The sequence below is a fragment of the Bos indicus x Bos taurus genome, chromosome 6, assembly GCF_003369695.1.
Source record: "Bos indicus x Bos taurus breed Angus x Brahman F1 hybrid chromosome 6, Bos_hybrid_MaternalHap_v2.0, whole genome shotgun sequence".
NCBI classification, from domain to species: Eukaryota; Metazoa; Chordata; class Mammalia; order Artiodactyla; family Bovidae; genus Bos; species Bos indicus x Bos taurus.
Window position 1 is genome coordinate 12,569,409 of NC_040081.1, and position 27,419 is coordinate 12,596,827.

The 27,419-nt window shown below is 36.6% G+C and overlaps 1 protein-coding gene across 41 annotated transcripts in view; it reads right to left on the reverse strand.

Annotated features, from left to right (window-relative positions):
• Positions 1-27,419, reverse strand: part of ANK2 (ankyrin 2) — a 365,297-nt gene that overhangs the window by 118,262 nt on the left and 219,616 nt on the right. For 33 of the 41 annotated variants that reach the window (XM_027543772.1, XM_027543778.1, XM_027543779.1 and 30 more), the window contains exons 6-14: positions 26,542-26,727; positions 26,077-26,100; positions 22,999-23,097; positions 21,586-21,684; positions 15,466-15,564; positions 11,111-11,308; positions 8,867-8,965; positions 8,607-8,705; positions 3,154-3,252 (exon numbers count right to left, since the gene is read on the reverse strand). In XM_027543772.1, coding sequence (XP_027399573.1) covers positions 3,154-3,252; positions 8,607-8,705; positions 8,867-8,965; positions 11,111-11,308; positions 15,466-15,564; positions 21,586-21,684; positions 22,999-23,097; positions 26,077-26,100; positions 26,542-26,727 — 1,002 coding nt within the window. The remainder of the gene's footprint in view (positions 1-3,153; positions 3,253-8,606; positions 8,706-8,866; positions 8,966-11,110; positions 11,309-15,465; positions 15,565-21,585; positions 21,685-22,998; positions 23,098-26,076; positions 26,101-26,541; positions 26,728-27,419) is intronic. The other 8 variants (XM_027543767.1, XM_027543771.1, XM_027543793.1 and 5 more) reach the window with 3 other exon arrangements.

Below are 27,419 nucleotides of genomic sequence, written 5' to 3' on the forward strand. Positions count from 1 at the left end.
AAGTATTGGAGTTTCAGCTTCAACATCAGTCCTTCCAATGAATATTCAGGTCTGGTCTCCTTTAGAAGGGACTGGTTGGATCTCCTTGCAGTCCAAGGGACTCTCAAGAGTCTTTTCCAACACCACAGTTCAAAAACAGCAATTCTTCGGCACTCAGCTTTCTTTATAGTCCAAATCTCACATCTATACATGACTATTGGAAAAACCATAGCCTTGACTACACAGACCTTTGTTGGCAAAGTAATGTCTCTGCTTTTTAATATGCTGTCTAGGTTGGTCAAAGCTTTTCTTCCAAGGAGCAAGCCTCTTTTAATTTCATGGCTGCGGTCACCATCAACCATATGAGGGGCAATAATTCTCTCATTATAAAGCATCACTGACTGTAATACAGCCTGATCCAGGCAGACATGAGCTCAGCCTTACCATCACTACTAGCTTGAAAAATCAGGGAGACTTTCTGAGCCCCAACCCCTTTAACCAAAATGACAAAAAAGCAATGGCTGGGACAGGGTTTAAATGTTTGATAAAATTTCCGCTACTAGTTTCTAGCTAACAAGATCCCCAGGAACCATATCTGCTGGCAGGTAACTAAAGTCTCAGTTAAGTTTGAAGTGAGGTTAAATCAGGAGCCCTATGATTGCTCAATCCCTAGAGAAAATGCCAGAGCCCCATATTGTGCCAACAGAACGTGGGCGCTTAAAAGCAAGAGAGCTCTCAGAAGTGCAGGTCGTCACAGCGCCCCCAGTTACGTCCGTGGGGGACACTGGGTGAGAAAGGATCTGGATCTGGGGGTGGGGCAAGCACAGAGTGTGAGCAGGAACCTGGCCACGGCGGCCCCTGCTCTCCAGTCTGTCGAGCAAAATGTGACACGTGCTCTTGACTAGTGAATTGAGTATTCTTGCACTTCTTAAGTGAAAGATATTATTGTGATGACATGACATTTCTTTCATTATATATCACTCATAAATATGACTTAGCCCCATGATTATATAACCATGAGGTAATATTTCTAAAACCCGATAGATAAGAATACATACTACCCAGAGATCTTGACCTTAGAGATCTGTGTGGTAACCGGGTAAAATTTTTACTGTCTCCCCTTTGTAAGAAAGTGAATTTTAGCACAATGGTATTAGGTTAGGAGAGGGAGTTTTCAGAAGTGCCTGCATGTGGGAATTTTACTCAAACTATTAGGTAGTTTCATATTAAAAGAGAGGGCTTCCCTGATAGCTCAGTTGGTAAAGAATCTACCTGCAATGCAGGAGACCCTGGTTCGATTCCTGGGTCAGGAAGATCCACTGGAGAAGGGATAGGCTACCCACTCCAGTATTCTGGCCTGGAGAATTCCATGGACTGTACTGTCCATGGGGTCGCAAAGAGTCGGACACAACTGAGTGACTTTCACTTTCACTTCATTTCATATTAAGAGAGATAAATGTGAAGGCCTTTTATGATTGAGCATGGATTGTAACATATTTACCAGAACACTACCATAATTTCTGGTAAACTTAGTGAAGTTCATAGTACTCAGAGGGCATTGACTGACCATAAATTTTTTTCTAATAGCTGAATTGCCAGGCAAACTTGAAAGGAAGTGAGAATAGGCAGAGCACAGAGGATTTTTAGGGCAGTGAAACTACTCTGATTGATGCCTTAAGGATGGATACATGTCATTATACATTTGTCCAAACCCAGAGAATGTACAACACCTAGGGTGAACCCTTGTGTAAACTATGGGCTTGGGGGTATCATGATGTATCAATGTAGCTTCATCATTCATAATCAATGTACCACTCCGGCAGGGAATGCTAATAATCGGGAGATTATGGGGTCGGGTGCCTTTTGGAAATCTATGAACCTTCCTCTCAATTTTGCTGTGAAACTAACACTGCTTTTAAAAAATAGTCTTTAAGGGTGGGCGAGGGGGAGAGGGAGAGGGAACCAAGAAAAATGCCAAGGCAGGGAAGAATAGAGATTGAATAACAAAACACTTAACACATAAGAGCATAAAACAACAATAATGATTACCAAAGAACATAAGTTACACTACTTGTACAGTGGATAGAAAGGTGGATAAAATCTAAAGGCACAACAGTAATGTCAAGGCTGCCCACGCATCACTGCATTCTGCATGAAGGTCTGCAGGAAAAAATGCTGCAACATGCACAGAGTCAGAGAATGTTAAGGAAGTCTACAGGATTTTCAAGGTTTCTAAGGCCAAGCTTACATTTTAATCATAAAGACCCGGAAGTGAAATGACTTGCCTAAAATGACAATTTGTATGACTCCGGTAGAATGCTTTCATTCCAGTACACTAATGTTTCTGAAATGGACTCACAAGGGTGGGATTCATGCTGAAGTGAGCTCTAGCTTAGATATTGAACAAGGAGAGAAAAAGTATTTAAATATTCTATGAGAATCCCAAAGAAGCTAGCGCAAAAGTTAACAGCACAGCGTGGAAAAGGAAACAGAAGATATTGATAAAATATTCAGTGTAAAGGAAGAAGGTGAAAAAAGAAACAGGGAAGCAAAACTTTTTTTTAAAAGAAGAGGGAAAAAATTCAAGTTGTGGGGGAATTAGAAATGGAAGAATCCAATCACACAATCTCCCATATTTTGGAAGAGGAGAAGGACAGAACGTCTAAATATGGAGAATCAGAAAAGAAGAAAAGTAGAACTCATTACAAAAAGGAGGAAAATAAAGCATATGAAGGGGAAACATGAAAACTTTGAACACGATTTGTTTCTCAGTAACTAGTAAGAAATGTCTATGGAAATTTGATCAGCTTTGGTGGTAAGAAATAAATATTATGTAAGTATCTTTATAATATAGATAAAAATATTAAAGCTCATGAAAATGAAGATATTTGTGGAAGTGCTTTCATAGGTTAAAAAAAATCATTAAAATGTTACTCAATGCCCAATTTCTTATATACTGTATATTTTTTCAAACATTAATGTTTCTAAAATTGGAGTGTATTTTCCATTGTGTATATTCACTGTACCATTTCATTTCTGCCTGAAAAACTGTTACTGAATTGATGCGTTCACCTACAGTCCTTGGCATTTCCACATCAGGAGATGGACAGCAGCATCCCTTGGAGATGGAAGTCATGCTCGTAACAGCAGCAAACCCCAAGCACCAGCACCTACCCTGGCTCTGGCATCGACGAGGGCACCGTTCCTCAGGAGGCATCGGACCACTTCCACCTGCCCTGCACGGGCCGCCATGTGCAGGGCCGTCTCCCCACGCTGCCAGGAAACAGAGATTGCTGAATCTTAAGCAAACCCACTGCTCTGGATAGCACACAATAAAAATGTGCCTTTTTGTGAAAGATAGCATTATATCCAAAGGTGTAAGAAATCTTGGTAAAGGCATAATTACTTCCTAATTCTTCAGTCTGGAAAAACACAGTTTGGTACGTTCTCCATCTTCATAAGGATAGAACAAATGTATATATAAACATCTGGCTCAGATGGTAAAGTGTCTGCCTACAATGCGGGAGACCCGGGTTCGATCCCTGGGTCAGGAAGATCCCCTGGAGAAGGCAATGGCACCCCACTCCAGTACTCTTGCCTGGAAAATCCCATGGATGGAGGAGCCCGGTAGGCTACAGTCCATGGGGTCGCAAAGAGTCGGACACGACTGAGCGACTTCACTTCACTTCACTTCACTTCACTCCATAAAAAAACTAGTGAACTTACCCAAACATCCAGGATACCCTGAGGTTTGACTTTGTAACCAACATAAACTACTTGTCTTTGGTGACATGAAGTCATCTTTTATCCGGCAAACCTAAAATCTGTCACACTTGCCCATGTGATTACGACTTCATTCTGTTATTACTAATGAGAAACTCTAGATGCTAAAGATCAAGTCAACACAAAAAATTGCAGCACCTGCACCATACGGAAGCCATTCCTTTCCAGAATTCAACATTTACTTCTGAAATAAGCTATTATTTCACATTTGTCTTGGTGTTCTGAGACTAAAGACAGTTCATATGAGAAATCTGATTTGCCCAGGAGGTCCCTGCTTATCATTGATCAGCATGTTTAATTACAGACAGTTATTTGATAGAACCACTCAGAAGTGAGTACAGCAAAGTTAACAATGCCATAGGTTGAGGTGGGCAGCACTGAGCTTCGGGTCTCTCCTTAAGCATCTCCGTGCTGCCTCAAGGCAGACGCACCTATCAGGAAAAGGCAGCTTACCCTGCAGCATGAAGGATGATGGTTAGACATAAGAGAATTTTCTCATTAGGAAGCCTGTTAATTACTGCCTCTAAAAGAGAGATTTTTTTTTTCCCAATCAGCATACTAAATCCACAGTAGTTCTAAAGAAAGCAGGGGTTCATTCTGTTAAACAATTTTACAACTACAAAAGAATAAGATTCTAGAATAAAAGTTATTTTTGTCACCACAACTATACTAGAAAAGAAGGTTGACTTCAACCTGGTAAACCATTCCAAATAGACTAAATTGATTTCAAAGTTGGTTGAGGTAATTGGATACACCTGACAAATCCCGGTGAATAATTTCTTCTGATTCCTTGCACAACAAACAGACTAAGAAGATTTAAGACAAACTTTTTACCAAAGTACAAAGTTTTTACCAAACTTTCGTTTGGTACTTAGCTCACAGTTCATTTTTTGCTAGTGTTCAGTGTTCCACTCCTTATGAAATTATAAGAAATTCATTTCCAATGATCTGAATTTAAAAGCACTGAATTGGATGTCTAACTCTAATGTTCTTTTTGTTGGTGATTCATTTATCCTCTAATGGCCTTATTTTCTGATGCTATCTTTTGACTTTTGTAAATGTATCGGAGTATGTTATCACATCAAATAACATTATCAGAATAGCTGTATTTGTTTTCACCCTTTGGATGTATGGGAAGATTTTTCCTTTTCAGACAACCACAATTTCTAACTTTTCTGTATCACTTAAAACCTGTTCCTAAATAGATGAAGCTAGATCTTCTGATTTAGAGAAAAAAAAAACTCAAATTTTTTATTCAGAGTCCTATAATAATATGGCAATTTTACTAATTTTGGAAGAAATGAAGACAAAAATAAATTTTCTTATAAGAAGTTAAATCAAAGAGGTCTCAGGAGTACCTACTCAATGATGAATTTTATGTTTCCTTTACAAGCCAAACTTTATCAATAAGGAGTTTTCAAAATGTAGTATTTCCAGTATTAGTCTTAGTATTTTCAATATCCTTATTTGTACCTAAAATAAGTTATTTTTTATAGTGTTTACACATTTGAAATTGATAAGTAAGATATAAACCCTAAAATATTAAACATTATATTCAAAGAAAAGTTACACATATATACACGCAAATCGTCTGTCCACTTTAAAACAATGGCCGTGTTCAATTCTTATTTAATGACTTTTGGATAACTTACTTTTATGGTAAACTATCCTTATTCTTTTAGCTTTATGTTATCCTTGTTTATATATAAGTATAAATAAGAAAATGAAAGATGTTATATATTATATTAATCAGTAACTTCCATTTCTTAGTTAATGGGTACCTCATCTTATTCAATGATCTTGTTTTCCTTATCTTAAGCTAATTAACTTTAAGGATTAGGGGACAGTCTTAAATATAATATGCAGTGTGAACTTAAGCCATGAATCCATTGATTAACTATAAGAAGAGAAAAGCTCTGTGTCCCCCACGTTGCAGTCTGGAGAGCCCTCAAAGTGCTGGGGTTTTTACTCCCATGCTTGTCAATGCATACTTTGGATTATGGATGTATCACAACTGTCAGCTCAGCTTTCTAGGTTTTAAAGTACATTTGTGAACTTTCTGGAAAGGGAACTTTGCAGTAATAATATTTGCACATGATTGAGTTGTTGGTACACTTCAAGCTTGGAGTGAATTTTGAGACATATAAACAAGACTGGCAGGAGAATGAGTATGCTCATGTCCAAAGCAGGTACTAAATTTCATGCCCCTCCTCCCAGTCATTAAGACCGACTCTGCTGACAGCTATGTTGACTTCCACTTTGGCTGCATCAGTTGGAAAGCATCAAAGCATAACAGACAGCATTGCATTCAAAAATGCAACATGATTTCAGGCAACACACAAAGGCTCCACGGGCGGGGTACTTTGGGGTCAGGAAATGCCCAACTCTGACACAGCAAGCAGGCAGCCAGTGTTCACATGGTTTCTTAATCAACCACAAAGAGTTTTGGATCCAGGAGCTACAGCCTCACGTTCTGAGAAGACATCAGTTCACAGGCATCCCACTGCTAGAGAAAGTTAGATTCCTCTAAATGTTGGGTTGCCAAAATTACCAAATCAAAATACAGGATGGCCAGTTAAATTTGAATTCCAGACAAAGAATATTAATTTAGCATGTCTTGACTATTGCCTGGGGAATGCATATACTAAAAACTATTACGTGTTGTTTATCTGAAATTCAAATTTAACTGGGAGTACTGTATTTTTTCTGGCAGTCCTATCTCTATGGTATCTGTTCCCTGAAGGACACATCATACAAAACTTAAAATGAACAAACAAAAAGCAACTAGGAAACACGTTCAAGGAGAGGATTATGTTGGCAGATGCCCCTCAAATATTTACTTTGAAGGATCTGAAGGAAAAGAGTATGGATGGACAAATGAGAAGATGAAGAATGAAGAACTTCATAATGACCAACAGGTGGAAGTTAAAGTTTAATACAGCAATTGCCAAATTTGGGAGTATTTAAGAACCTAAAGACGTCAACATTTTTCTTGCTTTAATTGCTATTTATTTTTACTTGAAAATCTATATGTAGCCTACACAGGTTTTTGTGGTTTGTTTTTTTGTGTGTGGAATGGAGCATATCAATATGGAGTAAATCCATAAGCATCAAATAATTTGGAATTGGTCAGTGAAAAAGCAAATTAAGAGTGCCACAGAACCATACAACCATTTCTTGTGGCTTTTCTTGGATTAAGAAAATATTTAGCAAAAATCTCCCCTCAAAAAGATTTTCCAAAAAGTCTCCCCTCAGAAACACAGGGAGTTTCAATCAAGCATTGCATAGACTATACTTATCTATATTATTATAGCATTACAGCATGATAATGGAATTCACATGGTGTCAACATTGCTCCTGAGATACCGCAGGCATTTTAATGCAGAGAAGGAAAGCACAGTACAGTGAGAAAGGACTCAGAGAACTTCTTTTAAAGGTACTGGATTGTACAGGTCTCAATTTAAAAAAAGAGAGGCAGCCATTTCTGAACACAAAAAAAGATGCTGTTGATTTCTTTTAAAGTCCTAAGAAGTGACCATAAATTAAACTCAAGTTGGCATGTTGTGAAATTTATCTTTAATGGAGAAATTAAAATTTGCATACAGCATTACTTTAGGATCAATAAGGTATAAGTAGGGGAATTATAAATATAGACTATATTTCAATTCTTTAGTGGTTTTATACTCCAATTGTGAATACTATGGAGAGGTATTAAATCATAATTAAAATCTAATGAATTTATTTCATATGGATTTGTCCACACATCAGAATCTTCAGCATGGAAACAGTGTGCAAAACACAAGGAAATGAGAAAGTGAGAGGGAATACAAATAAAAAGTGAAATTGAACATTCTGTTTTACAACCGAAAAGGAATGGGACACCCAAAATTAATAGCCATAGTAAACCAACTGCTTTTGAAAGCATGATTCACTTTAATAATAAACACTAACATGTATTGGGGTAGTTATTTCTGTTGAATACTTTTTAAAGCCTCTCAGTGGTTCAGTGGGTCCTGGTGAGCTTCAAATACTTGACATCACCTTGTACAGAGCAAGTTCTCTTGTTCAAAAGAAAATCTGCATTCAATGATCAAAGTTTAACTGGGCAGACTCCAAGAAAATGAGAGAAATAAGAAATGGGAAATAAAAATCCTAACTTAGATTATGTAGAAGAATTCTGAAATATCCAGCATTTATTGGCAGAACAAAAGTTGTCTGGCGACCAACATGGACTTTAGGATACGTCAAAAAGTTGCAAAGTATAACTACTTTAGCAAACAAAATCAAATCAAAAGGAAAAATCGACAGAGTAAGGTTAGAAAATGGAAAATCCATGTGATTTAAAGGGGTGGAATTTGATATTAAGTAAAAAAAAATTAAACAAAAAACTCTTGGTCTACCTCTGGTTAATCATTTGATATAACCAATTATGGTACTCAATATTTTAACCAAAATTACCTGGAATATGATTCACTTGAGCCATAAAGTTTTTATTCCAACCAATAATTCATTCACATTCAGAGGACCTCTTAAAATGCATTTTAATAACTGTATTTAAGATGTGTGGCCAATTCATCTGCACCAGGAAGCTGACACAGTCTTGCTCCACAGCTTCCAATGTACTGTGTAAAATATTTCTTACCCTATGGAGGTTGTCCTCACCAACATTCTAGCAATTACTTCAATAAAGTTATCACAGGGGTGCTTCCCAAAGCTCGGCCAGCCACTGAGCTTTGATCACACACACACACACACACATCTCTACACACACACATCTCTACACACACCCACACACATCCTCTCACTCTCTCTCCTGTGGTTATTCTGACCCAAGCCATACTCACAATGTTAGTGACATCTGGAGAGGCTCCGTTCTGCAGCAGAAGGAGGACAATGTTCAAGTGGCCCATGAAGGCAGCCACATGTATTGGTGTGAGGCCAGACTGCGAAACAAAGCGACAGCAGTTTTACTCCTCTGCACCGGTGGGGGCCTTGGGGCTTCTTCAGATAAATAAAACTCGGAGAGGACAGAAGATGGGTGGAAGGAAGGGGAAGAAGGAGTAAGACAAGGAATGTTTCGTGACAAGCTGAAACATTTTTCTACCTCTGTTATAGCTTGGATTGAAGCCCCATATTTCACCAGCAGTTCCATGACTTTGATGCGGTTTTTCTTGCAGGCAATGTGCAGTGGAGTAAAACCATTCTGTGCAAAAGACAATCAAGTTAGTTGAAAACATGCAGAAACGAGTCTCACACAACTCCATGCTGGCACATTGCAGGCAGTAATGCTACATCGTCACATAATGTTACCATTTCTTCAAATGCTGTAGCTGTTGGAGTTAGACAGCGATGGTGTATTCCTGGAGGCTTGTGTCATGTGTGGGGGGCAGGTATGGCATTGTTGTGTGGTTACAGAGAAAACAAAAGGGACGTGGGCCTATTCTTCTATGGTGGAAAAAACACACATAATTATAGTTTAGTTCTAAAATGGTTTAAAGTATACTAATAGGACAGATTATTAAATGGCTTAAAGATGCTTCAAAGATAAGAATACATTTTTTTTGATGATGGGCTATTTCTTAGAGTGAAAAATCATTACCTGTTTTATTTTGAAAATCTAAGATTTATGACTACCTCTATAATAAATGTTTCAGGTTAGCTACTATTTTTTTAGGGAACAGGTGTTACAAATTAACAGAAATTATTTGTGTTGATCATTTTTTATAGCCAGAAGTTATACTGTTTATATTAAAAATGTTTTATGAGGAATTGTTGTATATTAGCAGAAATCATTATTTATGTTGATAATATCTTTATAGCCATGTTATATTTCTTATATCTTTAATATAACATTTTTATAACATGCCAATCAAGATACATTTTGTTTTAGAAAGAAAGTAATAAGTGCTGAAATATTTTCAAAAATAGTATGAAGAATTTTTTAAATAACTGTAAGAAGATATCTCTTAAAAGCAAAGAAATGTGGAGAAGTCTTTAAGGTACTTTTTAACTTTTCATACTAGGATAATGTGCAGGAATTGGGGGAAATTACATAAAAATTTGTTAACCCCATGCTTAATCCTTATGTGTTAAGTATTATATTTTTATTTGAACAATGATGACTCTATATAGAATAGCTGTATCCATTCTGCTAGTTAACAATTTTGCATGTCCCAATAGGGACTTTTTATCAGAAAATATTTTTCTACATTAACAGTTCTTGGGAAAGTATATAATTTTCTTTAACTTATGACATTATTATTCATAACATTTTAAAATTTCCCATCTATTAGCTATGTAATAAGCCAGATATAAATAACAACATGTATATGTAGCACTTAAAAGATCTTCAATGATTAGAGTATGATATCTTATAAGCTTATTGGCCACTATCCAATTAAAAATGAGTACTTTTTTCTTTGTAAGAAAACAAACATCCTCATGTAATTGCACATAACCCAAAAAGTATAGTTGTTTCCCAGGCAACAATAAATAAGTTGATTCCAAGGAAAATTTCTCATAAAAGTAAGATCCAATATTTTCTAATTCTAATACATTCTCTTAAATATTGATTGCCTGAAGACTAATTTAACTGACATAAACAAATAGAAAAAAGGATTTGCCTTTAGTTAGAGAATTAGGAAACAAGAGGCATAAATTAATACATGCCTAATACTTCCAATGATTATGGTTAAAATATAAGTGAAGCAAGGAGACTTATTCAACATTAGACTGTGAGGGACACAGAAGGTGCTCTAGGGACAACCATTTGCAGATTTCTCTTGAGCAACTGCTGAAATAGTTCATATAAAATGCTTCCTGAAGTAAAAAGATGACCAGCATCACTTTTCTATTAGTCTATGGTTGAGGAATCAGGTCAATAAGGAACACCTCCAAGTGAATTCTTTACAGCTTACATTTTACATTACCTTACGCTGTCAAATCTGTTCACTTTAAACATTTTTCCCCCAAAGATTATAAAGTTTAGCTTTTTTACAATTTTATTCTGACTCTATATAGAGGTGTATAGAACTTATTTTTATAACTGCCTATTTTGCAACTCCGATTTTCCATTTAAAAATGCTGATCACTCCAGAGGTTTCATATTATCTATGACTTGCTAATTACGGCAATGTTACCTTGGTGTTCTCTTAAATCTATCCCTGCCGTTATTTAATAGCAAACTGTGACGGTATGAAGTAGGCAGGCAACTTGCGGGAGGTGACAAATTTAGAATTAACTGTGTATCTGTAACCGTGCACTGCTGGTGTCTGCAACCACTGATCAATCAGTGTGGGTTCGCTGGTGTCAACCTGTATTCATTTAACGTGGACTGGGCCAGGTTTACCAGGGCTCTGGCGTTCGGGTTGGCTCTCTTGTCCAGAAGAAGTTTGGTTACTCGGTAGTGGCCGCAGTGTGCGGCAACGTGGAGGGCCGTCAAGTAGTCCAAAGTGACGTCATCAACAGGCGCCTTGTGCTGGAGCAGGTGCTTCACACATTCCACGTGGTCCCCCTGTGCAGCCATGTGAAGTGGAGACAGCCCGTTCTGCACATCAAAACCAAACCAGGCCCACATTTTAGTCATATTGAGTAATGTAAGAGAGAGAAAGACATATCATATGGTATCACTTATATGTGGAATCTAGAAAAAGGGCACAGATGAACTTATTTATAAAACAGAAGCAGAATCACAGATGCGGACAACAAACTTAAGGTTATGGCGGGATAAGGGTGGAAGAGGGATAAACTGGGGAATTGAAGTTGATATATACACACTACTAAAAATAAATAGATAATTAATAAGGACCTATTGTGTAGCATAGGCACTCAATACTCTGCAGTGGCCTATATGGGAAAAGAATCTAAAAAACAGTGGATGTATGTATAACTAACTCACTTTGCTGAAATTAACACTCACACCTGAAATTAACATAACATTGTGAATCAACTATACTCCAATAAAATTTTTTTAAAAAAGAAGTTTGAAGGAAAAAGAAAATGTATAGAATAATCCGATGGCAGGGAGTGAGAGTAAACAGACAGGAAAATACAGTGTGTAGTCAGGCAGCATCAGGTCGACTTAGGGATCACAGGGATCATTAGGGATTACAAAGTTAAAGAGAGCCGCATCACTGCAGTTGGATGCTTTCTGCAGCCCCATTCAGCCTCAAAAATGGGAGCTGGATTTATATCAGGGTGAAATGTAGCAGGTGTGTATGAGTATGTCAGGGAGTGGTACAAGTAACCAGGGAATTTCTGGTGCATAGAGGTGAGGGAATAAGGTGAATGAGAGACAGTTCAACACCTGGCTAATGGCACCAGAACAATAAACATTTTTCTGGAGTTGGGCTTCTGGAGAGTATTCACTGAAACAGAGGAGGTGGTTGGACAAAGGGGAGGTTAAACACAGAAATTACAGAGGCTTTACAGTGAGCAAACTGTAGAGGCCAAGTGAAACGATCATCTACTGCCCTCACCAAGATTGTTAAAATCACCAATTAGAACAGGGCTTTTGGGGACTTCCCTGGTGGTCCAGTGGCTAAGACCTGACACTCCCAATGCAAGGGGTCCAGGTTTGATCCCTGGTCAGGGACTAGATCTTGTATCACAACTAAGATCCAGTGCGTCCAAATAAATGATGGATACATCTTCTTTTTTTTTTTAAAGGATAAGTTGTGGAGAAGAGTCACAGTTTACTGAGCATTTGAATTTTCAAAGAAAGAGGGAGAGTGACAGCTAGATAGATGAATATTTGCTTGAAGGAGGAATAAAAGATGATACAAAGCTGGGAGATATGGAGAGGGAGGGAAGCTAGTCTGGTATTAGTTGCCTTGGCCCTTTCCAGGCCAGTGGTGTCACCTCACTCCAAGATGGTTAATTCACTTTCTTCTGTTCCTTACCACAAACATAGCTCTACTTTTTGTACTAACTCCTTGTCTATCTTACCCATGTAAATTCCGAGCTTCTTGAAACTACAGATAGCATATTATTTTTCTTGATAATCCCTTGGTGTCCAGAACACTGCTTGGCACATTGTAGCTACTCACTATGATAGACTGATGATGCATGCATGCATGCTCAGTCATTTCAGTCATGTTTGACTCTTTGCAACACTAAGGACTGTAGCCCACCAGGATTCTCTCTCCATGGGATTCTCCAGGCAAGAATACTGGAGTGGCTTGCTATGCCCTTCTCCAGGGGATCTTCCCGACACAGGTATCAAACCTGTATCTCCTGCATCTCGTGTATTGCAAGTAGATATTTTACCCACTGAGTCTCCTGGGAAGACCAGTTTGATGATACATGAATGATATCTGATTTTTACAAGTAGGCCATTAAAAAATTCCATCAAGGTAAACCATAGTCTTCATTAGTGATTACAATTACAGGCAAATTATGCAAATGAGATTATTTTATTGTTTGTGGAATGGCCTATCTGCCTACCCTCAATTTGATACAGGTCTTTTATTAGTTATAGAATGAGCAGTGTGAAATTTTGTTCCTTCCATTTAAATTTCAATCTATTTCCTCAACAAAATTTTCCTTAATTATGCATGCATTGCTAAGTCACTTCAGTCGTGTCCGACTCTGTGTGACCCCATAGATGGCAGCCCACCAGGCTCCCCCGTCCCTGGGATTCTCCAGGCAAGAACACTGGAGTGGGTTGCCATTTCCTTCTCCAATGCTGGAAAGTGAAAAGAGAAAGTGAAGTCGCTCAGTCGTGTCCGACTCTTAGCGACCCCATGGACTGCAGCCTACCAGGCTCCTCCGTCCATGGGATTTTCTAGGCAAGAGTACTGGAGTGGGGTGCCATTGCCTTCTCCATATGCATGCATTACCCAGCCCAAAATGTTGCATTTTAAAGACAGATCTCTACAACATTCATAGTATAGATATGAGAATGAAAATGATGCAGATGATTTATTCTTTGTCTTCATATACTTCTGATTTGAAGCCACCCTTTCAGGACCTATGAGGCACATCTCTAAAGACTAAGTTCATTCTATACAAATTTTGAACCTGTGGGCTGGTTTTTGCTCCAATAATTTCAATTAAATATTTAATTATAACATAAATTGAAAAATATGTACTTGTGTTGGCTGCCTTATTTTTCTCAGCTTACCCTAGTTACAGCATTGGTTGATATGAATCATGTTCAGGGGATGGGAGAAATGCAATAGGGAGAAAATAAAAGAAATGTCCCCTGTCTAAATTTCTGCTGTATTTAAGGATCCAAGTGTTGTTACATTTCCCATTAAATAACTCTGTGTGATTATTTTCAAACTGTGTCTCACGCTATCTTCTGGTAACTCAAAGAAAATATCCAATAAATCAGCTCATCACTCTGTTTCTATTTGTATGGATAAGAGTTTTCCTCATGGCTGTGAACATTGATGAAATGAGACCAGAATATACAAGATGTACTATGCCATAGAGAACAATATGCTTGTTTAATGGTTCTCTGTAGCTAGGCTATCCTAACTTTTGCTTTTCACATCACCTATTAATTGCAATTATAATCAACCAACACGAAATTCTTTTTAATAGTACTGTCTAAGAAATAAAGATTGGACAGCTTATCCCATACAATCTTATCTTGTATTGCTACTTGTACTTCTTTAAAACATAATTTTATATGCATTTTACAGCCATCTCAGAGTATCATAAAAATGTAAACTAACAATGTTTAGAGACATTATCACATATATAATATCCACATTTACATATAATACAGTAATATTCACATTTCTATCTACAGAGAGAACAGCAGGTAAAAATATAGAAATAACTGGAAGTTATACATTTAAAATAAAGTTGGCTTAAAACTCAACACTCAGAAAACTAAGATCACAGCATCCAGTCCCATCACTTTATGGCAAATAGATGGGGAAACAGAGGAAACAGTGACAGACTTTATTTTGGGGGGGGGTTCCAAAATCATTGCAGATGGTGACTTCAGCCATGAAATTAAAAGATGCTTATTCCTTGGAAGAAAAGTTATGACCAACATAGACAGCATACTAAAAAGCAGAGACATTACTTTGCCAACAAAAGTCCGTCTAGTCAAGGCTATGGTTTATCCAGCAGTCGTGTATGGATGTGAGAGTTTGACTATAAAGAAAGCTGAGTGCCAAAGAATTGATGCTTTTGAGCTGTGGTGTTGGAGAAGACTCTTGAGAGTCTCTTGGACTGAAGGAGATATAACCAGTCCATCCTAAAGGGAATCAGTCCTGAATATTCATTGGAAGAACTGATGTTGAATGAAACTCCAATACTTTGGTCACCTGATGAGAAGAAGTGACTCATTGGAAAAGACCCTGATGCTGGGAAAGATTGAAGGCAGGAGAGAAGGGGAGGACAGAGGATGAGATGGTTGGATGGCATCACCAACTCAATGGATATGAGTCTGAGTAAACTCCCAGAGTTGGTGATAGACAGGGAGGCCTGGCATGCTGCAGTCCATGGCGTCGCAAAGAGTTGGACATGATTGAGCGAATGAACTGAAATGAACTGACACATTTAATACACCTCAATGCATGTATTTTTAAAATAATTTTTAAAGTTTGATACCTACGACTCATTCCTCAAACACAACAATTGAGGAACCAGAATATGCTCAGCTGATGCTTTGATTTTAAGAATAGATACTATCAAAAAATGTCTTAAAGAGTGCTGGACACTATCTTCCTCATAACAACTCACCTTCGTCCTTGCCAGCAAGGGAGCGCCCCGCTCCAGCAGAAGCTCCACCACTTGGTCATGACCGCTTCTTGCAGCACAATGAAGGGGTGTCAACCCATCCTGCCAAAAGAATGAAAGATAGGCCTGAGTTCATTTTAAACAAACAAACCAAGACTGTATCTGTTGCCATCTTGAAGAAAGGGTTTCCTAAATTCAGTCCCAGTGACTCAGATCAGTGATAGAATTGCTATCAGTTAAGTGAGAGAGAAGAAAACTTAAGAGAGAAAACAACATAGAGAAATCTTGATAGAGAGAAAAAGAAAGGCAAAGACAGAACAGAAAGAGGGAGAGAATAAGAGAAATCCCATGTGTAGAGGTTCAGCGTAAAAAAAAAAAAACTGTGGCTGGTCATGAATTTGCATATTGAGGAAGATGGAGAAGCAAAGTGTGCTGCATTTGTTGAACTTCAAAGTCCTACTTGCCTGGAGCCACCCCCAGAGATGATATTTGATGACTCTATTTTCATTCTGGTTATCCTAACACAGCTTCTAAAAATTCTTCTTAATCTAACTTGTCCATCTATCTTCTCTCTTGAATTGTCACTTTTGATAAATTCTTCTGAAATGTTCCATGAGGCTTATAAAAAAAAAAGGTCATTTTTTTTTCACCTTCTTCTAAAGGTGATCCAACATTCTGTGATGTCTAAGCTAGCTATCTTCCATTTGCCCTTCCAGATCTGTGCTCTACCCTTCTCCATTGTGGGCTACCCTGCCCCCTGGCTTCTGGCTGGGGTTGGCCAACGGGATACACAGCAAGACATGGAAGCAACTTCCTGAAGGATCTCCTGGGTCTGGCAGTGACTCTTTAACCAAGTGTGCACTCCTACCAAAGCAGCCTTCTGTGTACAGCTCTCTCCTTTGAAGGGCAGGTGACCTCTTCTCACCTTTCAGACCTAGGGTTGGTAATGAGCCCTGTTGGCAACTAGCCCCAGGGATATGTCACCTTCCCTGTTGCCTCCCCTTCAGTCCAGCTACAATGGTGTAAATAAGCCCTTGAATAATCTCTATTCAAATTATCAAATTTGAGTCATTTGATTTTGGCTAGGACCTTAATGATAACTGATCCTTGCTTTGTTAAATCTATTTGGCCAGTCATCTGATTTTGGCTAGGACCTTAATGATAACTATTCCTTGCTTTGTTAAATCTATTTAGCCAGTATTGAGATACTAATTACCAAAACAGACCCTGCAGTTTTGGGGTATCTGAGAATTAGCATGAAAAGACTGTCTTCTCAGCAAATATATATATATATATATATAAACTACTGCAGTTGGGATGCCAATTTATTTTAAAGTTTGCCAAAAGGAACTTAAAAGAAAAACTGTGTGGGCAAGGTGATTACCGTGCTGACGCATTTGTATACTGGTACCAGTGACTGGTGGTGGACATACTGAGCACTGGTTGCTGTATTATAAGTGAAACAGCAATTAGATGCAACTTCATATCTCAAACGTATTCTTGGTGGGGGCTTCATGGAGATCTAGAGTTTGTGAAATCCAACACAGTGAATGAAGACATGACGTGCACAGTCCAGCACGTGGTCTCTGGAACCACTGAGCTCTGGGTGTGAGTGTGTCTTGGATCAACCCACCATGGGTGAATCTGCCTGAGGCTCCGCTTCACGATATGTTGAATGAGGATGGTTTTTCTTACCCAGTTTAACTTACAGCCTTGTTTGAAAGATGAAGGGATGCTATTTTAAATCACTTTTAGAAAAGGCAGAGTATTGCTTTCTAAAGATTATATGAAATATTCATGGCATAATCATTTTGAAACCTCCAAAATGCTCTCAGAATAATAGGAAAATATGGAGAACACTTAAAAAACCCACTAGAATATCAAGGAACACTAAGGGTTAAATAATTGGTTCTACAAATAAATATTACAATTTAGTGATGTAATTTATCTGCCTGTATAAATGATATGTAAATTGTATCAAATTCAAGTTGCCCAACATTATCAATCTGGGAAGATTTTGGATATATTCTAAAAAGTACAGTGTCTCATCCCCTGCCCCAAATCTTTATTGAGATGTTTTGTATTCAAGAATGTTTTAAACTCTTTTTACTCTTAGGAGCTATTACCTATTCATTACCTTTTTTTTTTTTTAACTTACATTCTTAAGACTGTATTTGAAGATTGCCTTTTCCCCCGCTTCCCTGTGTTCTCTTCCCCCCACCACATTGGAATCATTTCAAATCACACTGCAATGTTTGTAATCCTTAAAGGAACACCATTTATCTGGCTAGTAACCCACAGCATTAGCTTCTTACAACCATTTCTCTTATCTTTTCCTCTCCTCCCTGTCAGCTTAGATTATTCTTCCAGTAACGTATCCTGAAGTCTGTGTGTTAATATAAGCTCTGCTAACTACTAAGCTGTGTGTCCTTGGTTAAGTTATTTAACTCCTCTGAAACTCATTTTTCACACTGGTAGTCTTATTTCTCAGTTGAAACCACCATATTTTCTCAACAAGTAAACAATAATACTTGGTAAGTTGTTAGGAAGATGAATTAAGCTGATATTAGCATAGTACTGAACAGGGTGCCTAGAACAGCATGTGCATATGACAACTTATAGCCCCTACTACTACTTTAATTATTACTTCTAATAATGAGTAGCAAGGGTGATCTCTTTCTTTGATGCATTGTTTTTCATTAATCATCCTCACATGTTTTTTGTATACTTTTATTGCTTGCATTGAAATACATATTTCAATATTTTAACCATAATCCTTATAGGAAGTATTTCCACATTAGATAAAAATAAGTTTAAAAATAAAAAAGAATAATGCCTTTAATAAAAGTTAATAATATCATGCTTAACTAGCTATAACATTTTGTTTTAACATGAAAATGAGGTTTTTCAGACACCAGAAAACCAAGGCTCTGGTGAAAATGTCTTAAAGTTTCACATGAGATTCTAGTCAATGATGAGAATGCCTCTGAGATGCAAAATGTCTCAGTGATTGATATAATGCTGGTGAAAGTGGTGAGAGATTGTGGGCATGATTTTTTAAATTGCCCCAAAGCCTTTACATATAATATTACAGAATAATATTTATATTATTAAAAATTCCATCAATAGATACATTATTATAGTACCTAAAAAGATAGTCAAAAACAAATACAACATTTTTTAATTTTAAAATATGTTTTTAAAGGACAAAAGAAAAAACAAACCATGAATTGGCCTCCTGATTCCAGACATAGTCCTGGATTTTCAGCAGATACCTCTACGTGATTTTACTTTTGGTAAGAAGGATATGGGTCTAATGATTATAGCCAAAACCTAAAGAACATAACTGCTTTTAAAATTCTACTTTAGAAATGAGGAAATATTTTCACTTACAGGAAAAGCTCAGTGCCACCTTCAGTATTGTGACTGATCCCAGGGTACACTGGAATCAGCTCGTGCAAATCGGTGAGAGTCAATTTTCTGCCTAGCTTTTCTCAATTCTGCGTCAGGGATATGACATTGGTAGCTCTCGTTGGCCATGATAGAAGTTTGGAAGTATTTAACCATGCGAATCACCAGAGGGAAAGTCTACAAATCAGAGTCTATAGTTTATTTTTTAAAAGAGCTTAATATTAAGCTTTTTTACCAGTACGCTGCTAACCTGCTCCCTTGGGTATTGTTGATACGCATCTCTGAGTACAGGGATCTAGTCTGTCTTTGTTAACAGCTGTATCACTAGGGTTCATAACACCAAGTAGGAAATCAATAATTATTTGTTTAAGGAAGGAATGAACAGAAGATCTGCACAATGTGTACAATTAGAAAATCTATTTTCACTTTATAAATACCTGAGTGAAATTCTATTTATTTGCTATATCTAAAAGCTACATTGGATGAAATACAGTCCAAATATTCCCTTTAAGAAGAAAGCAATGCTTACACTGACAGAACTAGCCTAAAAATCCATTTCTCAGTACCCTTTTTATGAAAAAGCAACGCTCATTTGCAGTTACACTTTTAAATCATATACGCAAATGTATGAAGGGCAAGCAAATTAGAGCATATTGTAAAGGACAAAGCAAATATTGTGATGATCAATAAAAACAAAATCAATTGCCTCAATAATGAATGAATACACCAGAAAAGCATTAATAAGAGGAACATGTATCCTTAAAACACTGATGAAGATAATTTTTTTTTTTTTGCATTTACAAAGTGCTATCTTTACATTGGTCCTCTCAATTACTAGAGAGTCTCAATAGAGACAGACAGGTGAGTGTAAAGGGACTCATTATGTAAGTAATGGACTTAAAGAAGGAGGTACAGAAACTCTTTCTTTCAAATACAGAGAACAAGTAAGCAAATCATGTGACATTATATGTAATTATTCCAAATTCTGCATACCTACAGCATAGCAAGAGAAAAGGCATGCCCTCAAAGCAAAGGGTAGAAACCACATAAAACCCTGGTGAAAGACACTAGACACCCCAGCAAAGATCTTGACAGAAAAAGCAAACCATTTCAGAGTTCCCACATGATAATATGACCCAGGTGCTCTGGACCAAATGTCGTAGAGAAATGAGATTTAAAAAGCAACATAGTCTAAAGTCATTAAAAACCAAAATGTATAGTCTGGGACTCGTGTAGTTTCTAAAAGCTCAAAGATGATAAGATTTATTAAAATATTTTTTAGTCTTAAGATTTGCAGGGGAATTAGGTTAGATCTTTATTCCTTCGACTATGAGCATGCAAAGTCCCAGGATTAAACAAAGTGACAATAAAATATCACAAGGGACATATTCTATCTACTAACTTATATAGACTTCTTCCACCATACATTTCAGAATTTGACATAATAGGGATGTTTAAAGTTTTGCTTAAGTCTATGATTAATCAAATGTACTCGAGAATTAACACTAAGGTACTAGTTTAATGTTTAAGCAAGTAATTGTACATCATTTCCATAACATGATAAACATTATGAGTAGCTAAGTAATTTATTGGTAGTTCAGCTGGTAAAGAATCCGCAATGCAGGAGACCCTGGTTTGATTTCTGGGCCGGGAAGATCCTCTGGAGAAGGAATAGGCTACCCACTCCAGTATTCTTGGGCTTCCCTGGTGGCTCAGATGGTAAAGAATCCACCTGCAATGTAGGAGACCTGGGTTCGATCCTTGGACTGGGAAGATCCCCTAGAGGAGGGCATGGTAACCCACTCCAGTATTCTTGCTTGCAGAATCCTCATGGACAGAGGAGCCTGGTGGGCTACAGTCCATGGGCTGCAAAGAGTCAGACACAACTGAGCGACTAACCACAAAGCACTTAAAAAAATACCTAAGAGTTGATTCTCACACAACCCTATGAGGTAGGTAGTATTATTAGCCTAACTAAGTTTAGAGAAGACAAGTAAAAAGTTAATACCACTCAGCTAGTAAGCAGAAGTAGCATTTGAAATCAGGTAGTCTGCATTCAGAGTCTGCACTTTAAACAGTTGTGTTCTCCTGATATCTTATTATCTAGTTTTTGGGAGTGCATAAAAACTCAGAGCTATATTTTACTCAAAAAATTTGAAATCAATGAAGGGCACTGCCTCTTGGCATGTTGACATGAGTAAACATGCAGCATAGTAATAACTGTATGCCTTTTTTTCCATAAGCATAACCAGAGATCTCCTGCTCAGATCCCTATAGCATAGCTAGTTAAGAAAAACGACTTAGGAATTGAAAAGTTCAAACCAAAAGATTTTCAACATGTTTCAAAATATTTTTATGTAAAAACCACACTCTCATAGCTTAATGTGTCCTAATGAGTTTGGGCTCTTGATGTTTATGACTAGCCAAATCTCAGATGAGCAAGTTCAACCTTTGATCTTTGTGCCCAGAAAATCAGTAAGCAAGAACTTAATTGAGGAGCTAGCATTCTGCTTCTCTGGGTACTTATGAGCAAATATTAATGCCACTTGACCATGTAAAACCTCTATATAATGTATGAAGTTTAAATCAAATCCAAGAAGGTAATTTCCTTGAAAATGCATTGCTTGTGTTTAGGGACTGTTATTTTAAAGAGCCTGCTAAAAGAATACAAAAAATAATATGGTAGGAAATGGAAAGAACAGAGACACTCACCCTAGTTTTGGCATCAATCTGACCACCACGATCCAGTAAGAGCTTCACCATGTTTGTGTTTCCCCTTTTGGAGGCCACATGCAGAGGAGTGATTCCATTCTACATCGTGGAGAGACCAAACAAGAGCATGGTGGGTGTGACAGGGCATGGTGGTGATGGCTTTGTGCTGAAGAGCACAAAGGAGATTGTGACCTATTTTGCAACTTTATCCAAGGTTTCTATGCCTTCAGTGCTTTTGATTTTTAAGGAACAAAAAAAGCACACAAACCATATAGCACTATAGAGAATGGAAAACATTATAAAACTGCATAACTAAGTTAATCAATAACTATGACACATGTACTAAATCTACACATCACAGTCAAGAGACAAAGGAAGCAATTTTGCATAATAGAAGCAAAATTTCAGGTCCTACCTAGGATAGAGCCCTAGTCCAAAGTCTTAAAACATTCATGCACTTAGAGATTCCGGGATCCTAAAGTTTGCTATGCTTAAAAATGGAATACACATATGCCAATAAATACCCAATGGAAAAATGATTCTTAAAAACATCTTCTTCGGAATAATTCAGTATGAAAAACTTGAAAATAACACAATATAGTTTCAGGGCAGAAGACTTCTAAGGACAAAAGCACTGTAAGCATGAATCATATGTATTTCTTTTCTTGGCTATTCTATAATCATCATGATGTCAAGGATATGTACCTGATTTTTGGTATGCTATGATTTTGCAAAATCAAGTATTGCATTTACAGTATATTAAGTATACTGAATTTGATATCTGTCATGTAAGTGAATTCTTTCCAAGGAAAGTATACCATTAAACGTATAACACATTGTAATATCTTTAGCTAATAAGACTCCTCATATGACCAAATTCTCAATTTATTTTAAAAAATCTGTGTCAAATTATGTGCCCTATAATCACTGTTAGGATATAGTATAAATGTACTTATATATTTTATACTGAACATTTTAACAGTTTTTTGTTGACTTGAAGTTTTTCATCCATGATTCACGGTGTGACCTTTAAATGTAACTGCTCATACTGATGTCAGAATCAGCATCTTCCTTACAAAAAATGATCTGCATGCATGTGAATTTACACACTATTTTTCACTTGCTGGGTCATAATGACTTCCTACGATTTGAAGAGGAAAAAAAAAATGGAAAATCTAATTTCTCCAGCACAGATGGATCCATTAAGAAAAAAATAAATAAAATCTTTATCACTGTTTATTTTTACTTTAGTAAAATGCCAAATTCCCTGGCAGTCCAGTGGTTAGGACGCTATGCTCTCACTGCTGAGGGCTCAGTTTAATCCCTGCTCAGGGAACCAAGATGCTGCAAGCCACACCATGTGGCCAATCAATCAATCAATCAAATTAAAAGAGCAACTATTTTAATCCATACCCTGGCTGTGAAGTCCACAGCAGCTCCCCGGTTTAGAAGGAGAGTTGCCACGTTGACGTTTCCATAGTGGGCAGCGATGTGCAAAGGGGTGAATCCACTCTATGGAAAGCAAAGAAAACAGCAGTCAGTAAAGCATTTTACCTCCATGCGTGGTAGTCCCTGGATTAGTGAAGAAAATTACATGGGAACTGTCTACCTAACAAGTGAGCAAAGTAAATCAGGTCATAAATGCTTTAATAAGATTTTCAAGTTTGAGTGGTATTATTTAAATTTAGTGGTAAATAAGTCAACATGAAAAGGTAAACAAATATCCTATATTTCTTGGCAACATTATTTCTAATTACTATAACAATTTATTTATGAGATTGGTTGTCTATATAAAACCATGTTTCCTGAGTTGATTTAGCTTTAAAGCAAAACAAAATATGATTAAACAACAGTATTTTTTCAGCCATAGAATATAACTATGAATAAAGAATGTTTTCTCCAGAGAAAATTTCACATCTTCTATTTTTAAAATTTGTGTTTTGGTTTGGGTGTTTTTCAAAATGAAAAATAGCATTGGTTGATATTGTATCTTTGGAACTATGAATATATTGTGAGAAATTCAATATATTGTGAGAAATTCTTACAGAAGATATACAATTTCATCCCACATCATTTATACTATCCTGATATTTCTATCCTCTTTAACAACTGAATTTTGTCAGTTATATTGTTCTGAAAAAAGTTTAAAAAGCAATAGTTAAACAATACAGTAGAATAAATATGAATATAAAACAAAGAAAAAATTAAGTGGAATCCCAATTTGAACGTTAATTAAACTAAATTTTATCAGTAAGACTAATATAAAAATAAATAAATCATATGAGCATTAGAGAACGATTTATTCTTAGAGTGTTTTAAAAATGAGTCTGAAAATCTTAAATAGAGAAAAGCATATTTCCTTTCATTTTTGCTAATGAAAGCATAATTAGAAATTTCTGCCATTTTCACAGCAGAAGCATACTGATTCTTTTCTTATTTACCATATTAAAAAAAAAGCATTGTTCCTGCTCTCCATAATTTCCATTGCTTAATAAAAGATAATAGGAACAATAAAGACTGTTCCTGTAAAACTGGGTATCAAATCCTGCAGTTTTGAGGCCATTTTGCATTGCCTTCTTTTGTTTGAAATGAATTTTGATATACACAATATTGTTTTTAAGAAATGTTACTCACATCACAACCATTATTTTCCTATTCACTTGGTGACTTTGCTTTTAAAATAGCCTAAATAAGTATTCAGATACCTTAGGTAACAGAAATTCCTCTGTGCTAGTAGCCAAATTAGCTGCAAATAATTTCCGACTCTAGTGAAGCAAGATACAAAATAAGAATAGCAACTATCAATCCAAAGCCTACGCTTATAGTCATGATATTTTTATTTTGTGTCTACATGATGCCAAATATTCATGTCAATATACAAGAAAAAAACCCAGCCTACAACCTGGGGGCTATTTTACAAAATGTCAAACTTTAATATTTTAGGAAATAATTGACTAGATGTTTTTTATTTTTATCTTGATATTTCCTGTCACCCAGTCATATCCTGAACATGTATCTATTATTTGAGTTACAATTTAATTTCAGAAAAACACAGAAATCGCTGATGAATCATTTTCAAATTATTCAAGTATAATAATATTATTTTTCCCATTTTCAGAAATAAACTAATTTATTGCTTGACACAGCCTCATTGAAAATCCACAGTGATGCCTCAGGCTGTGACTCTTGGATTAGCATGAGGTTGGTGTAAGCCCCTCAGGAATCCTTCCCTGATTAACAGGGATATGGAAGGCTCAGGTCACGATTCTACAGGACTGTGGTTTGATGGGTTTCTCTTTGTTATTCTACTGTCCTTGAAGAAATACTTCTAACTCAGTATGTATCTACTCAAATTGCTGCATAATGATTAGAACCAACACTGCTTTCAAAAATGTAAACAATTACCAAAAATCACTTAAAAGTAAAAAATATTAAAATCAGTAATTAAGATATATCAATTTGTATTATTCCAGTCTTGAGCAATTTCACCAAGCAGTTGGGCATTTTTTAAAAAGTCTCTGACCTAACATTTGGAACAGAAGAAATGATATGAATAATTTAAGTCTATTCACATCTCAATGAATAAACTAGTTAATAAACAGGTATTAGTTTTAGAAATACACTACTAATATTAAGCGCAAATGCCAGGTCCACAACCCAGTGATCATATGAAATGTTAATCTAGACAATTTCCTCAGCAAAGTGAAAATCAGTCTACAGAAACAGTCACTTGCCTTTGAAGGTTAAATTTTATAATGCAGGTTAATTTTTATAATACACTTTCAATGGTTTTTGTATTAGTGCCTCTTGATAGCAACAGAGAGAGACCACTACACACACACACACTCACACATACTCTCTCTCTCTCCCCCACACACACACACACACACACACACACTCTAAACCAAATGCTCTTCTTGATTTTGTTTGTGGATGGGACTTATTTAGGTATGTGGAAAATAGATGATTTCATGACAACTATTATCAGATAGCAAGATGATGAAAATATTTTGCTCATGATATGCTCAACATCATTACTGATTATATACAACGTGGCAAAAAATTACAAAAAAGGGCAATTGCAAAGAGATAAGAGGATGAAACACTGGCAGAGCAACCTCCTTAAATTACACTTCACTCGATTCTAAATGGAGAATTCTCATTAAGAGAAGGAGGTCACATCTCTTATTGGCAAAAAGTTAATAATAAAGCTCACTTAGTAAAATACATATTATGGAACAGTATTGTTTCATGCTCTACTCTAATGAGCTTTTTAAATAGTTATACTGATTAATAGTGTTTCATAAATATGTTATATTAAAATTTTTGAATTACCTATTTGCCCTAATTATGGGCAAAGTTTCCAAATTAATTTCCTAATAATGAAAGTTCTAATCATTAGTATGAATTAGTGAGCATTTATTCTAGTTGGACAAAAAAGACAATAAAAGTTTTAAAAAGATATATTTCGGTATAACCGCAATACTGTACCTCGGTGGTCCTATTCACCATCATCTGAAGCAGTGTTGTGTGGGGAAAAGAGGGAAGATATTACACAGTGCAAAATTAAGGAAACCATCAACCTGCTCTCTGCAATTGGCTACACCATTCCAGCATGCCAAAATGCATTCTATTTAGCAAAGGCAACCATAACACTATACAATACAACTGTATCTTTCTATTTCTGTTCCTGTTATTTTTTATCATAAATAGAATAAATAAGAAGGTTTCTAAAAAGCTTCACCTTTTGGAGAAAATTATCTCATAGGGTTCTTTTTTGTTTTCTTACTGTACCCAGTAGACAGTCCCCTTTATTCTGAAATACCTCTGAAAGTAACATCTCTTTTGATGACCAGAAGTAATTTTGCATTATCACCATGGCCTACTTCTTTATCATCCCCCAGGAGGAAGTCGGCAGCGGAAGAGTTCCTGTCCACAAATACGTGCAGCTTTTACCTTGGACTGTACGTCAGCGTTGTGATCGTTCTGAAGCAGGAGGGCGGCAGATTTGGTGTCATCTTTCCTGGCTGCAATATGCAGGGCTGGCAGCCGCACCTTCCCTTTGGTGTCGTTCTCCAGGAGGATGGCCACTGCCTGGTTGTGTCCCTGCTGGAGCGCCACCGCCAGGGGCGTAAAGCCATCCTGGGGAGACAGAAGGAAAAAATTTCCATCAACTTTGGGAAGCCTGGGATTCAACTCCAAGAGACAGTGCATCTCATTTTCAAATTAAAGATTAAGATTGACAAAAACAGTGGAAGGAATAAATATTACTGTGAAGACTGAAGCAAATTATAGTCATTTATTATACTACGTACTGGCTTCATCAGATATTTTAAAATATCTATTCTATACATACTTTTAAAAACATCTGCCTTTCCTAATGCAGCATACTGCACACAGGATATGCTCAATTATGTCTTGAATCTGAAAATATAAATTAGAAGCAACCCGAAGTGATGCCTGCTTATACAAAGAAAACTGTGGGAAGGGGAGAAATAATGAAAACCAAGTCTGACTGATATGGTAGCCAACACGGGGAAATAAATGACATGATTAACTTTGCAAGCTGCTAAATATCTCTGTACTGATTAGGGAAAACAACAACAGTTAATGGAATGCTCTATTACCAATTAATTTGGGAAAACTGGGGCATAATATGATCTAAAATTCTTTGGCAAATAAGGCTAATTCATTAATTTTGCACTTAGTTGAATTATATATTGTCTTTTGAATATAAAATTGTGCTAAATAATGTAGAAAATCAGCCTTTCACTTTGAAACTTCAAAACCAATTAAAGAAATACCACAGATCATCAAAGCTAGAGGAGTCTTAG